Here is a 12500-nt window from a genome sequence, read left to right as displayed (position 1 = left end):
TGTGTGTGTGTCCTGTGTGTGTCTCTGTGTGTGTGTCTCTGTGTGTGTGTGTGTCTGTGTGTGTGTGTGTGTCTGTGTGTGTGTCTCTGTGTGTGTGTGTGTGTGTGTGTGTGTGTGTGTGTGTGTGTGTGTGTGTGTGTCTGTGTGTGTGTCTCTGTGTGTGTGTGTGTGTGTGTCTCTGTGTGTGTCTCTGTGTGTGTGTGTGTGTCTCTGTGTGTGTGTGTGTGTGTGTGTGTGTGTGTCTGTGTTTGTGTCTCTGTGTGTGTGTGTGTTTCTTACTCCAGCCTCTGCAGGATCAGCTGGTAGAGTGCCTGCCGGCTGCAGCGGCGCCGCTCCACGCTGAGCAGCAGCGGGTGTCCGAACAGCGAGGTCCCGTAGGAGCTGCCCCCCGAGCCGTAGTCCCGGTAGTGGGACCTCTCCCTCAGGTACAGGGCCAGCAGCACCGGCTGCTCCTCGGCCTCCTCCAGCACACTCAGCTCGTACCTGCACACAGTCTCAGGTTAACACTCACCAGCATTATGTTGGCTAACACACACCTGAGATCAGTTAACGTTCAACAGCATTATGTTGGCTAACACACACCTGAGATCAGTTAACGTTCAACAGCATTATGTTGGCTAACACACACCTGAGATCAGTTAATGTTCACCAGCATTATGTTGGCTAACACACACCTGAGATCAGTTAACGTTCACCAGCATTATGTTGGCTAACACACACCTGAGATCAGTTAATGTTCACCAGCATTATGTTGGCTAAACAGAGCTGAGATCAGTTAATGTTCAACAGCATTATGTTGGCTAACACAGAGCTGAGATCAGTTAATGTTCAACAGCATTATGTTGGCTAACACACACCTGAGATCAGTTAATGTTCAACAGCATTATGTTGGCTAAACAGAGCTGAGATCAGTTAATGTTCAACAGCATTATGTTGGCTAACACAGAGCTGAGATCAGTTAACGTTCACCAGCATTATGTTGGCTAACACAGAGCTGAGATCAGTTAACGTTCACCAGCATTATGTTGGCTAACACAGAGCTGAGATCAGTTAACGTTCACCAGCATTATGTTGGCTAACACAGACCTGAGATCAGTTAACGTTCACCAGCATTATGTTGGCTAACACAGAGCTGAGATCAGTTAACGTTCACCAGCATTATGTTGGCTAACACAGACCTGAGATCAGTTAACGTTCACCAGCATTATGTTGGCTAACACAGAGCTGAGATCAGTTAACGTTCACCAGCATTATGTTGGCTAACACACACCTGAGATCAGCTCACTAAGAGCTGCTCCTCTGGGAGACAGAGGCTGACAAATACATCAGCAGAGGTACATCTTACAATACATCTTCCATTTAAAACCTGGGTTTCCTTATACAGAGAGGTAGTCTCGGTCCAGTATGTACTAACACAGAGAAAGGTAGTCTCGGTCCAGTATGTACTAACACAGAGAGGTAGTCTCGGTCCAGTATGTACTAACACAGAGAGGTAGTCTCGGTCCAGTATGTACTAACACAGAGAAAGGTAGTCTCGGTCCAGTATGTACTTACACAGAGAGGTAGTCTCGGTCCAGTATGTACTAACACAGAGAGGTAGTCTCGGTCCAGTATGTACGGTCCAGTATGTACTTACACAGAGAGGTAGTCTCGGTCCAGTATGTACTAACACAGAGAGGTAGTCTCGGTCCAGTATGTACTAACACAGAGAGGTAGTCTCGGTCCAGTATGTACTTACACAGAGAGGTAGTCTCGGTCCAGTATGTACTAACACAGAGAGGTAGTCTCGGTCCAGTATGTACTTACACAGAGAGGTAGTCTCGGTCCAGTATGTACTAACACAGAGAGGTAGTCTCGGTCCAGTATGTACTTACACAGAGAGGTAGTCTCGGTCCAGTATGTACTAACACAGAGATGTAGTCTCGGTCCAGTATGTACTAACACAGAGAGGTAGTCTCGGTCCAGTATGTACTAACACAGAGAGGTAGTCTCGGTCCAGTATGTACTAACACAGAGAGGTAGTCTCGGTCCAGTATGTACTAACACAGAGAAAGGTAGTCTCGGGTCCAGTATGTACTTACACAGAGAGGTAGTCTCGGTCCAGTATGTACTAACACAGAGAGGTCCAGTCTCGGTCCAGTATGTACGGTCCAGTATGTACTTACACAGAGAGGTAGTCTCGGTCCAGTATGTACTAACACAGAGAGGTAGTCTCGGTCCAGTATGTACTAACACAGAGAGGTAGTCTCGGTCCAGTATGTACTTACACAGAGAGGTAGTCTCGGTCCAGTATGTACTAACACAGAGAGGTAGTCTCGGTCCAGTATGTACTTACACAGAGAGGTAGTCTCGGTCCAGTATGTACTAACACAGAGAGGTAGTCTCGGTCCAGTATGTACTTACACAGAGAGGTAGTCTCGGTCCAGTATGTACTAACACAGAGATGTAGTCTGGGTCCAGTATGTACTAACACAGAGAGGTAGTCTCGGTCCAGTATGTACTTACACAGAGATGTAGTCTCGGTCCAGTATGTACTAACACAGAGAGGTAGTCTCGGTCCAGTATGTACTAACACAGAGAGGTAGTCTCGGTCCAGTATGTACTTACACAGAGAGGTAGTCTCGGTCCAGTATGTACTAACACAGAGATGTAGTCTCGGTCCAGTATGTACTAACACAGAGATGTAGTCTCGGTCCAGTATGTACTAACACAGAGAGGTAGTCTCGGTCCAGTATGTACTAACACAGAGAGGTAGTCTCGGTCCAGTATGTACTAACACAGAGAGGTAGTCTCGGTCCAGTATGTACTTACACAAAGATGTCGTCTCGGTCCAGGATGCAGCTCAGAGATTCATCAGCGCTGTAGATCTTATAGAAGCGGTGGTTGAACACGTCAGCTACCACCATCTGAAACACACACACAGAAGAACTTCTTCTAGTGGTCGTAGTTTCATCTGCAGTAGAACGGTGTCACGCTGCTTGCACAGGACGATACGTAACGCTCTAGCTTTAAAGAGGACCACGTGGTCCGTTCTCTGAAGCCTACACATGATCGGGTACATGGGTACACGTGTAAAAAGGTGAGATTCCTAGAAGCCCCTAGGGCTTTTCTTAATCTCCCCTGCACAATCTTCCCTTTTCTCTTGTTGGGTTCCTGTTTCCTTGATTTTATTGTGCAAAAATGAATACTACTACTACTACAACTTCTACTACTACTACTAAAGCCGCGAGGTAGAGTGCAGCACAGCTATACGTCACACACACAGACAGACAGAGAGACAGACAGAGAGACAGACAGACAGAGAGACAGACAGACAGACAGACAGACACCCCCTCTGACCTGTGTTGGGGGTACGTTGGTCATCTCTGCCAGGGCAGAGCAGAGGTCGAACACTTTTCCCGCTTTAGGAACCACGACACGATGCTGCAGACACAAACATGATCATATTAATATCAGAATCAGGATTTATTCCCAAATAAGTAGAACTTTGCCTTGGATGTTGGTGCATACATAAACATATTAAACATTAATAAATTAACAATAAACACAGAAGTGTTTAACGTTAAGGAAAAAAAAAAAAAAAGTGTGGTCGGGAGTCAGTGTGTGCCTGTTGACTTCATCTATCAGATTGGATGGATAGAAGCAAAGGAAACAGCCAATCAGAGCGAAGTGTCACCTGAGCAGGTTTGGCGTGCGAGTCAGCCAATCAGAGCGAAGAGTTACCTGAGCAGGTTTGGCGTGCGGGTCCAGAGACACGAAGAAGACCTCCATGACGCGCTCCTTGCTGACCGGCAGCGGGACGCTCAGGTAGCAGAAGGGGTCAAAGGTCACGGAGACCTTGTGGCACTCGGGACAGACCAGCGTGGACTTGAAGAGGCCGTGGAACGTGTCCACGATCACCGAGTCGTTACGGCGCCGGTGGTTACGCCACGCCTCCTCCGCCACTTCCTGTGGGACAGGAAGGAGAAACGCTGGTTTGTAGTTTACAGCAGCTGAGAAACAGCTACTGTGGAACTACAGATAGGTGTAGCTGACACTAGAGCTGCAGGATACGAGAACAGGAGATAACATCTTGATCATAACCAGAGATTAAAGACTTCCAGTATTCTGATAGAATACTACAAACTGATGTTCAGTTTAAATCTAATGAAAGGAAATCATTTCATACTTTATTTTACTGAACAAACTGAACATTTAATTAAATATAAACGGCAGAACTACAAAAAGAAGTTACATTTTAAAGTTTTACAGTTTTCCCTATTCAGTTTTTCTTATAATATATTCTGTTAATACACTGCATAGATCTATTATTCTTACTACTAGTATGTTACTGCTACTACATTCCACATATATGTACACGTTGTTCATACACTGTTCATATTACATAGCCATATTTATCTGCTCTTATAAGGTAACTGCTAATACACTGCACATATTTATATTTAATTCATATTACGCTAAACCACCTTCTGTTAACCAACTCTACACTACTGTCTCCACTGCACTGTTTGTCTGGTCCTGTCTATACTCTGCACAATGACAATAAAGCTGAATCTAATCTAAATACATTTTCTTTCAACTAACACAAAAAGATCTCTGAGTGGCTTGTATGTCGCAGCCTTTTGTGTGTATTGTGTCCGGTTGATGTTGTGATGTGTATATTGTGTCCGGTTGATGTTGTGATGTGTATATTGTGTCTAGTTGTGTCCGGTTGATGTTGTGATGTGTATATTGTGTCCGGTTGATGTTGTGATGTATATATTGTGTCCGGTTGATGTTGTGATGTGTATATTGTGTCTAGTTGTGTCCGGTTGATGTTGTGATGTGTATATTGTGTCCGGTTGACGTTGTGATGTGTATATTGTGTCCGGTTGATGTTGTGATGTATATATTGTGTCCGGTTGATGTTGTGATGTGTATATTGTGTCTAGTTGATGTTGTGATGTATATATTGTGTCCGGTTGATGTTGTGATGTGTATATTGTGTCCGGTTGATGTTGTGATGTGTATATTGTGTCCGGTTGATGTTGTGATGTGTATATTGTGTCCGGTTGATGTTGTGATGTGTATGTCTGGTTGATGTTGTGATGTATATATTGTGTCCGGTTGATGTTGTGATGTGTATATTGTGTCTAGTTGATGTTGTGATGTATATATTGTGTCCGGTTGATGTTGTGATGTGTATATTGTGTCCGGTTGATGTTGTGATGTGTATATTGTGTCTAGTTGTTGTGATGTGTATATTGTGTCCGGTTGATGTTGTGATGTGTATATTGTGTCCGGTTGATGTTGTGATGTGTATATTGTGTCTAGTTGATGTTGTGATGTATATATTGTGTCCGGTTGATGTTGTGATGTGTATATTGTGTCCGGTTGATGTTGTGATGTGTATATTGTGTCCGGTTGATGTTGTGATGTGTATATTGTGTCCGGTTGATGTTGTGATGTGTATATTGTGTCCGGTTGATGTTGTGATGTGTATGTCTGGTTGATGTTGTGATGTGTATATTGTGTCCGGTTGATGTTGTGATGTGTATGTCTGGTTGATGTTGTGATGTGTATATTATGTCCGGTTGATGTTGTGATGTGTATGTCTGGTTGATGTTGTGATGTGTATATTATGTCCGGTTGATGTTGTGATGTGTATGTCCGGTTGATGTTGTGATGTGTATATTGTGTCTGGTTGATGTTGTGACATATTGTGCAGCCCTAGCTGACAGAAAAGGCCAATGTTTAATGTGATATCCTCACCTGGTCCGGGCGTCCCTCCGCGTCCCTCAGCTCGATGTACTCCTTGTTTTTGACTCGGTTCAGGTCTTCGTGCAGTCCGTCCAGCAGGAAGGACAGCAGCTCCTGGCTGTCGTGCTGCTGGTAGCCCAGAAACTGAGACGCAAAGTGGCCCACCTTCGTCTGCACACACACATTAAAACACAGAAAGGTAACAACTCGCATGTTGTTGGTGTCAGTTAATAACGGAGACTACTTCTACTCTAACGTCCGGCTATACAGCACACAGATCTCTGAAACTACTCAGACTCTTACAATCCCATTTCATGTGTTGTTCTGCTGTCCACACCTTCGGATATGCAGTGTGAACAAGGCTTCAGTCTGTCTCCTCTGTGGTTTAGAGATCAGTGAGGCCGTGGTCTCTCTTCTGTCAACCAATCAAACTAAATAAACTCACAAGGTTTCTCGTGCTCTACTGAGTACACTGCACCTCCCTTGCTTCAGGGAATATTGTTGTTCCATCTTATTTTCTGTTTTATTGGCCCTCTGTGTGATCACTAAAAGTGGATTATGGTTCTGCGGGGGCTCTACGCAGAGCTTACGCCGTAGCTACGTTAGTGGCCTGAAGTTTATACGCTGGTGTCTGCGTCGCCATAGCGATCTCTCTCTAAGAGAAGGCCAGCGCCCCGGAGTGTGTGGTAGAGAGAGTGAGAGAGTGATGGTGATTATCTTCAGAGTGACTCTAGAGTCATAGTGAGAGAAACAAAGGGTCTCCTCTGTTCTTTCTGACCAGGAGAAGAACTCTCTCCTTGATCTCATGGTGTTGATGGAGAAGGAGAACCAGGACCTGGACCAGGCTCTGACCAGGGACCAGGCTCTGACCCAGGACCAGGACCAGGCTCTGACAAAGGACCAGGACCTGGACCAGGCTCTGACCCAGGACCAGGACCAGGCTCTGACCCAGGACCAGGACCAGGCTCTGACACAGGACCAGGACCTGGACCAGGCTCTGACACAGGACCAGGACCTGGACCAGGCTCTGACCCAGGACCAGGCTCTGACACAGGACCAGGACCTGGACCAGGCTCTGACCCAGGACCAGGCTCTAGCCCAGGACCAGGCTCTGACACAGGACCAGGACCTGGACCAGGCTCTGACCCAGGACCAGGACCAGAACAGTTCTGGTGGTTGTACCTTGAAGACGCGCGGCACCACGGAGTAATGGCGGCCGGACCACATCTGCTTGATGACGTCAGCGTAGGCCTCGGCGATCTCGCCCTTCATACCCAGAGGGTTGGAGAAGTTCAGCTCCTCCAGGTAGGAGCTCTGGAGGAAGTACTCCGTCAGAGGAGGAGCATTACTCAGACACTGGAGACAGAGAGACAGACAGGAGGAGCATTACTCAGGCACTGGAGACAGAGAGACAGACAGGAGGAGGAGCATTACTCAGGCACTGGAGACATAGAGACAGACAGGAGGAGCATTACTCAGGCACTGGAGACATAGAGACAGACAGGAGGAGCATTACTCAGACACTGGAGACAGAGAGACAGACAGGAGGAGTTAACAGAGGAGGAGCATTACTCAGACACTGCACACAGAGAGACAGACAGGAGAAGGAGCATTACTCAGACACTGGAGACAGAGAGACAGACAGGAGGAGCATTACTCAGACACTGGAGACAGAGAGACAGACAGGAGGAGGAGCATTACTCAGGCACTGGAGACAGAGAGACAGACAGGAGGAGCATTACTCAGGCACTGGAGACATAGAGACAGACAGGAGGAGCATTACTCAGACACTGGAGACAGAGAGACAGACAGGAGGAGTTAACAGAGGAGGAGCATTACTCAGACACTGCACACAGAGAGACAGACAGGAGAAGGAGCATTACTCAGACACTGGAGACAGAGAGACAGACAGGAGGAGCATTACTCAGACACTGGAGACAGAGAGACAGACAGGAGGAGCATTACTCAGGCACTGGAGACAGAGAGACAGACAGGAGGAGGAGCATTACTCAGGCACTGGAGACATAGAGAGAGACAGGAGGAGCATTACTCAGGCACTGGAGACAGAGAGACAGACAGGAGGAGTTAACAGAGGAGGAGCATTACTCAGACACTGCAGACAGAGAGACAGACAGGAGGAGTTAACAGAGGAGGAGCATTACTCAGACACTGGAGACAGAGAGACAGACAGGAGGAGGAGCATTACTCAGACACTGCACAGAGAGAGACAGACAGGAGGAGTTAACAGAGGAGGAGCATTACTCAGTCACTACACAGAGAGACAGACAGGAGGAGGAGCATTACTCAAACACTGGAGACAGAGAGACAGACAGGAGGAGGAGCATTACTCAGACACTGGAGACAGAGAGACAGACAGGAGGAGGAGCATTACTCAGACACTGGAGACCGAGAGACAGACAGGAGGAGGAGCATTACTCAGACACTGCACAGAGAGAGACAGACAGGAGGAGGAGCATTACTCAGACACTGCACAGAGAGAGACAGACAGGAGGAGGAGCATTACTCAGACACTGCAGACAGAGAGACAGACAGAGAGACAGACAGGAGGAGTTAACAGAGGAGGAGGCAGCTCCTTCAGTGTGTGTAGACAGAGACACCAACCAGGTGTTAATTATTCAGAGTCGTGTCAGGATGCTTTTAACTCTGGACACTGTGTGTGTGTGTGTGTGTGTGTGTGTGTGTGTGTGTGTGTGTGTGTGTGTGTGTGTGTGTGTGTGTGTGTGTGTGTGTGTGTGTGTGTGTGTGTGTGTGTGTGTGTGTCTGTGTGTCTCTGTGTGTGTGTGTGTGTGTGTGTGTGTTGGTGTGTCTCTGTGTGTCTCTGTGTGTGTGTGTGTGTGTGTCTCTGTGTGTCTGTGTGTGTGTGTGTGTTGGTGTCTCTGTGTGTGTGTGTGTGTGTGTGTGTGTGTGTGTGTGTGTTGGTGTGTCTCTGTGTCTCTGTGTGTTGGTGTGTCTCTGTGTGTGTGTGTGTGTGTGTGTCTGTGTGTGTGTGTGTGTGTGTGTGTTGGTGTGTCTGTGTGTGTTGGTGTGTCTCTGTGTGGGTGTGTGTGTGTGTGTTGGTGTGTCTGTGTGTGTGTGTTGGTGTGTGTTGGTGTGTCTGTGTGTGTGTGTGTGTGTGTGTGTTTGTGTGTTTGTGCGTGGGGAGTGTGTGTGTGTGTGTGTGTGTGTGTGTGTGGGTGTGTGTTGGTGTGTCTGTGTGTGTCTGTGTGTGTGTGTGTGTGGGTGTGTGTTGGTGTGTCTGTGTGTGTGTGTGTGTGTGTGTTGGTGTGTCTCTTTGTGTGTGTGTGTGTGAGGGTGGCTACAGGTATAAACAAGTTAAATTTAAGACTTTTTAAGACCACTTCTAAATGAAATGTAAGACTTGAATGCGATGCGTTTGTAATGATGTTCAACGAGACCCTGAACCAGAGAACCAAAAGCAAACAGCTGGACCTGTATGTGTGTTATTGGTTAAATGACCACGTCCAGTCAAGATTATACGGAGCAGCTCATGGGCCATGCAACTGCTCAGGATCTACTTCAGCATTTCAAAGTAAGTGTGCCATAAATATATTTATTAACTAACCTCTTGTATGTTGTGTATCATATAGTTAAACTTTACTGATTTGTCAAGTGAATAACAACTATGGATAGGGCACTACACATTAATTAGACAAATTAAAATGAATGAATTAAAAACAATGGTATTAGAGTCTGCTGTTTACCTGCCAATATGTATAAAAGTATACAGTGCTGCTCATAAAAATAGCCCCCCATCATCACATACCCTTCACCATACCTAGAGATTGGCATGGTTTTATTTCAGTTAGCCTCATAGCTGGTTTGATTTACATTGAGAGATGATTTTATTGAAAGTGCCCCATCTCTAGGTATGGTGAAGGGTATGTGATGATGTGGGGGGGCCAAGGGAACTTTATCAGGATGCATAGTATCCTGGATCCATGAAATAACTGGCCTTTAAAAATAAACATCTGCCTGCCTCTATGGGAATCTAACACAGGGGTGTACTTACTTGTGCCCCCTGTATTTTAAGGAAGGGCATTTATTTATTTACGATACATTATTTATTCACAAAGAAAATTGGTGTCCTTAAAGGTTGGACTTTTCCTAATGTTTTAATTAAGGAATTAAGATAAATTTCCAAAAGATGATTTGTGTATTCCTCTTTTTAGTCAACTTATCATGGGTTCATAAACTTATGAGCACCACTTGTCATTTAACCAATAACACACATGCAAGTCCAGTTGTTTGCTTTTGGTTGTCTGGTTCAGTGTCTTGTCGAACATAATTACAAACGCACCGCATTTTTGGACTTAGGTGATGAGTTATTTTTTGATATATGGCGCCAGTCCAAATTTAGCGTAACGTATCCTTATATATATGTCAATGAATGTATCTGGTCTTGTCCTCTCCACAGGTAAATGACTGTACAAGCCCCGAATCTGGAAACATGGCTCTGAACACTTCTTCCCGTCATTAGACGTCATTAGACCTGTAGGAGTTGTGGCTTATCACAGTCCTCAGCCCCCAACTCACCTCTGCTCCGAGTGTTGGCACAGAGCCATAAATCGCTCCGAGGTCAGCTGGCATTGTTGGCTGTGGATTTCCCATCCTAACATCCAGCGTTGTAGCGTTGACATCGTTGCTAGCGGTAGAAATGGTGTAGCAGAAACTAGCCTTTACGTAGTACGTAGTTTACCAAGTTTGAAATTCTTCCGACGCATAACGCAGTTCACTTCATAAAACATTCCCAGGCACCGACCTTAACCAATAATACTCGTTCTTTTCATGCCATTTGTAATTGAACTTCCATTTCCCCATGTTTCTAGGTGGCTATCAACCATTGCTGTGTTACCTGTATGCGGCAAAATTGCAAATCCCACTGACTATGGCCACGCCAAGACCCGCCCACGAAGCAGCTCGATTGGTTGGAGTTAGGCATTTGACCTCGTTTAAGGTTAAGGTTGGGATAGCCGATTGGTCAGGGGATAGGTCATGTACCAATGGGGTTACGTTACCTTGTGTAACAAATATTCGACCTGGCTAGCAGAACAGATTGCTTGCATTTTCGCGGTGACATGACACAAACATATTTAAGACTTATCCAATCTCCATTTAAGACAATTTAATACTTTTTAAGACCTTATTTTTAGGAAAAGTGATTTAAGACTTTTTAAGGACCCGCGGCCACTCTGGTGTGTGTGTGTGTGTGTGTGTGTGTGAGTGTGTGTGTGTGTGTGTGTGAGTGTGAGTGTGTGTGTCAGTGTGAGTGAGTGTGTGTGTGTGTGTGTGTGTTTGTGTGTGTGTTTGTGTGTGTGTTTGTGTGTGTGTGTGTGTGTGTGTGTGAGTGAGTGAGTGAGTGAGTGAGTGTGTGTGTGTGTGTGTGTGTGTGTGTGTGTGACCTGCAGAGCAGAGTTCATGAAGCAGGTGTTTCCCAGGTTTGTGAGGCCACAGACTCCCGGCTGGCCTCGGTACGAGTCCTGCTCCTCCACAGAGTTCCTCCTGGAAACAAGACACATGGACCGGTCAGCTTCACACAGGAGGAGAAAGAGAGGAGGAGACAACAGGAGAAAGAGAGGAGGAAACTACAGGAGGAGGAGAAAGAGAGGAGGAGACAACAGGAGGAGGAGATAGAGAGGAGGAGACAACAGGAGCAGGAGGAAGAGAGGAGGAAACTGCAGGAGAAAAAGTGGAGGAAACTACAGGAGGAGGAGAGACAGAAAGGTGTTCTTACATGATCTGAGGTCTGGAGCTCGGCCAGGTACCGTCTGCATTTCTCATCTCCATGATCACCGTCTGACACACACACACACACACACACACACACACACACACACACACACACACACACACACACACACACACACACACACACACACACACACACACACACACACACACACACACACAGTTGTACAGCAGACTATGAGGAAGTCGTGGTTGTAAAGGTCTTATGGTTCTCAATGATTAATCGGCTGACATCCCATCATAGATCAGCCGGTCAATGTCTACTGATACCAGTGGGTCGGTTATTTATCACTTAATAAAAGACGGGACATTCAAATCAAATCATTCAACAAGCATTGTCTGACGGCAGTGAGAAAGCAATGGCATGATAACTGAGATCCAACAGGAGACTGGGCTACATCAGTGATGGTAGACAGAGGAGGTCCTCACCATGCCGGAGCTCAGACAGGCTTCCAGCACGCTCATGTGCACGTTCCTCAGACGCTCGCAGCTGCTATCTGAACTCTTCATCCACAGACGACACTCGGAGCCCGCAGGCACCGTGAACGCCTCACACATCGCTCTCTGGATCGAGTCTGAAAACAGTCATTTTAGCATCGTAAAACATCCCAAAAAACATCCCCGAAATCACCATCACCAAAATAATCAGGACTTTTATCATCCTAAAACACACTTCATTCAAAGTGGACGGAAACTAAATAAAACTATCAAAAGCCGTCTTGGTTCATCTTTCCACTGTTCCAACAATCACCACTCTGGTTTGGTTGAAATAAACCCTTAATTCACCCATTTACATGTGGAGATATGCTGGCTCTATACACGCTAAAAGTCCTGATTATTTACATGGAGTCTGGTGGAGATATGCTGGCTCTATACACGCTAAAAGTCCTGATTATTTACATGGAGTCTGGTGGAGATATGCTGGCTCTATACACGCTAAAAGTCCTGATTATTTACATGGAGTCTGGTGGAGATATACTGGCTCTATACACGCT

The 12500-nt window shown here is 46.1% G+C and overlaps 1 protein-coding gene across 3 annotated transcripts in view; it reads right to left on the bottom strand.

The window, feature by feature from the left end:
* usp11 (ubiquitin specific peptidase 11) overlaps positions 1-12500 on the bottom strand; it is a 35934-nt gene that overhangs the window by 19571 nt on the left and 3863 nt on the right. For 2 of the 3 annotated variants that reach the window (XM_028584040.1, XM_028584041.1), the window contains exons 5-13: positions 11935-12080; positions 11492-11553; positions 11160-11259; positions 6922-7095; positions 5752-5910; positions 3724-3948; positions 3340-3423; positions 2812-2906; positions 280-483 (exon numbers count right to left, since the gene is read on the bottom strand). In XM_028584040.1, coding sequence (XP_028439841.1) covers positions 280-483; positions 2812-2906; positions 3340-3423; positions 3724-3948; positions 5752-5910; positions 6922-7095; positions 11160-11259; positions 11492-11553; positions 11935-12080 — 1249 coding nt within the window. Of the gene's footprint in view, positions 1-279; positions 484-2811; positions 2907-3339; positions 3424-3723; positions 3949-5751; positions 5911-6921; positions 7096-10293; positions 10403-10612; positions 10659-11159; positions 11260-11491; positions 11554-11934; positions 12081-12500 lie in introns of those variants that run through there. The other variant, XM_028584043.1, reaches the window with a different exon arrangement.

This window comes from Perca flavescens, chromosome 7 (assembly GCF_004354835.1).
Source record: "Perca flavescens isolate YP-PL-M2 chromosome 7, PFLA_1.0, whole genome shotgun sequence".
NCBI classification, from domain to species: domain Eukaryota; kingdom Metazoa; phylum Chordata; class Actinopteri; order Perciformes; family Percidae; genus Perca; species Perca flavescens.
Note: the sequence above shows the minus strand (reverse complement) of the source record. Positions and strands in the feature narration are given on the sequence as shown.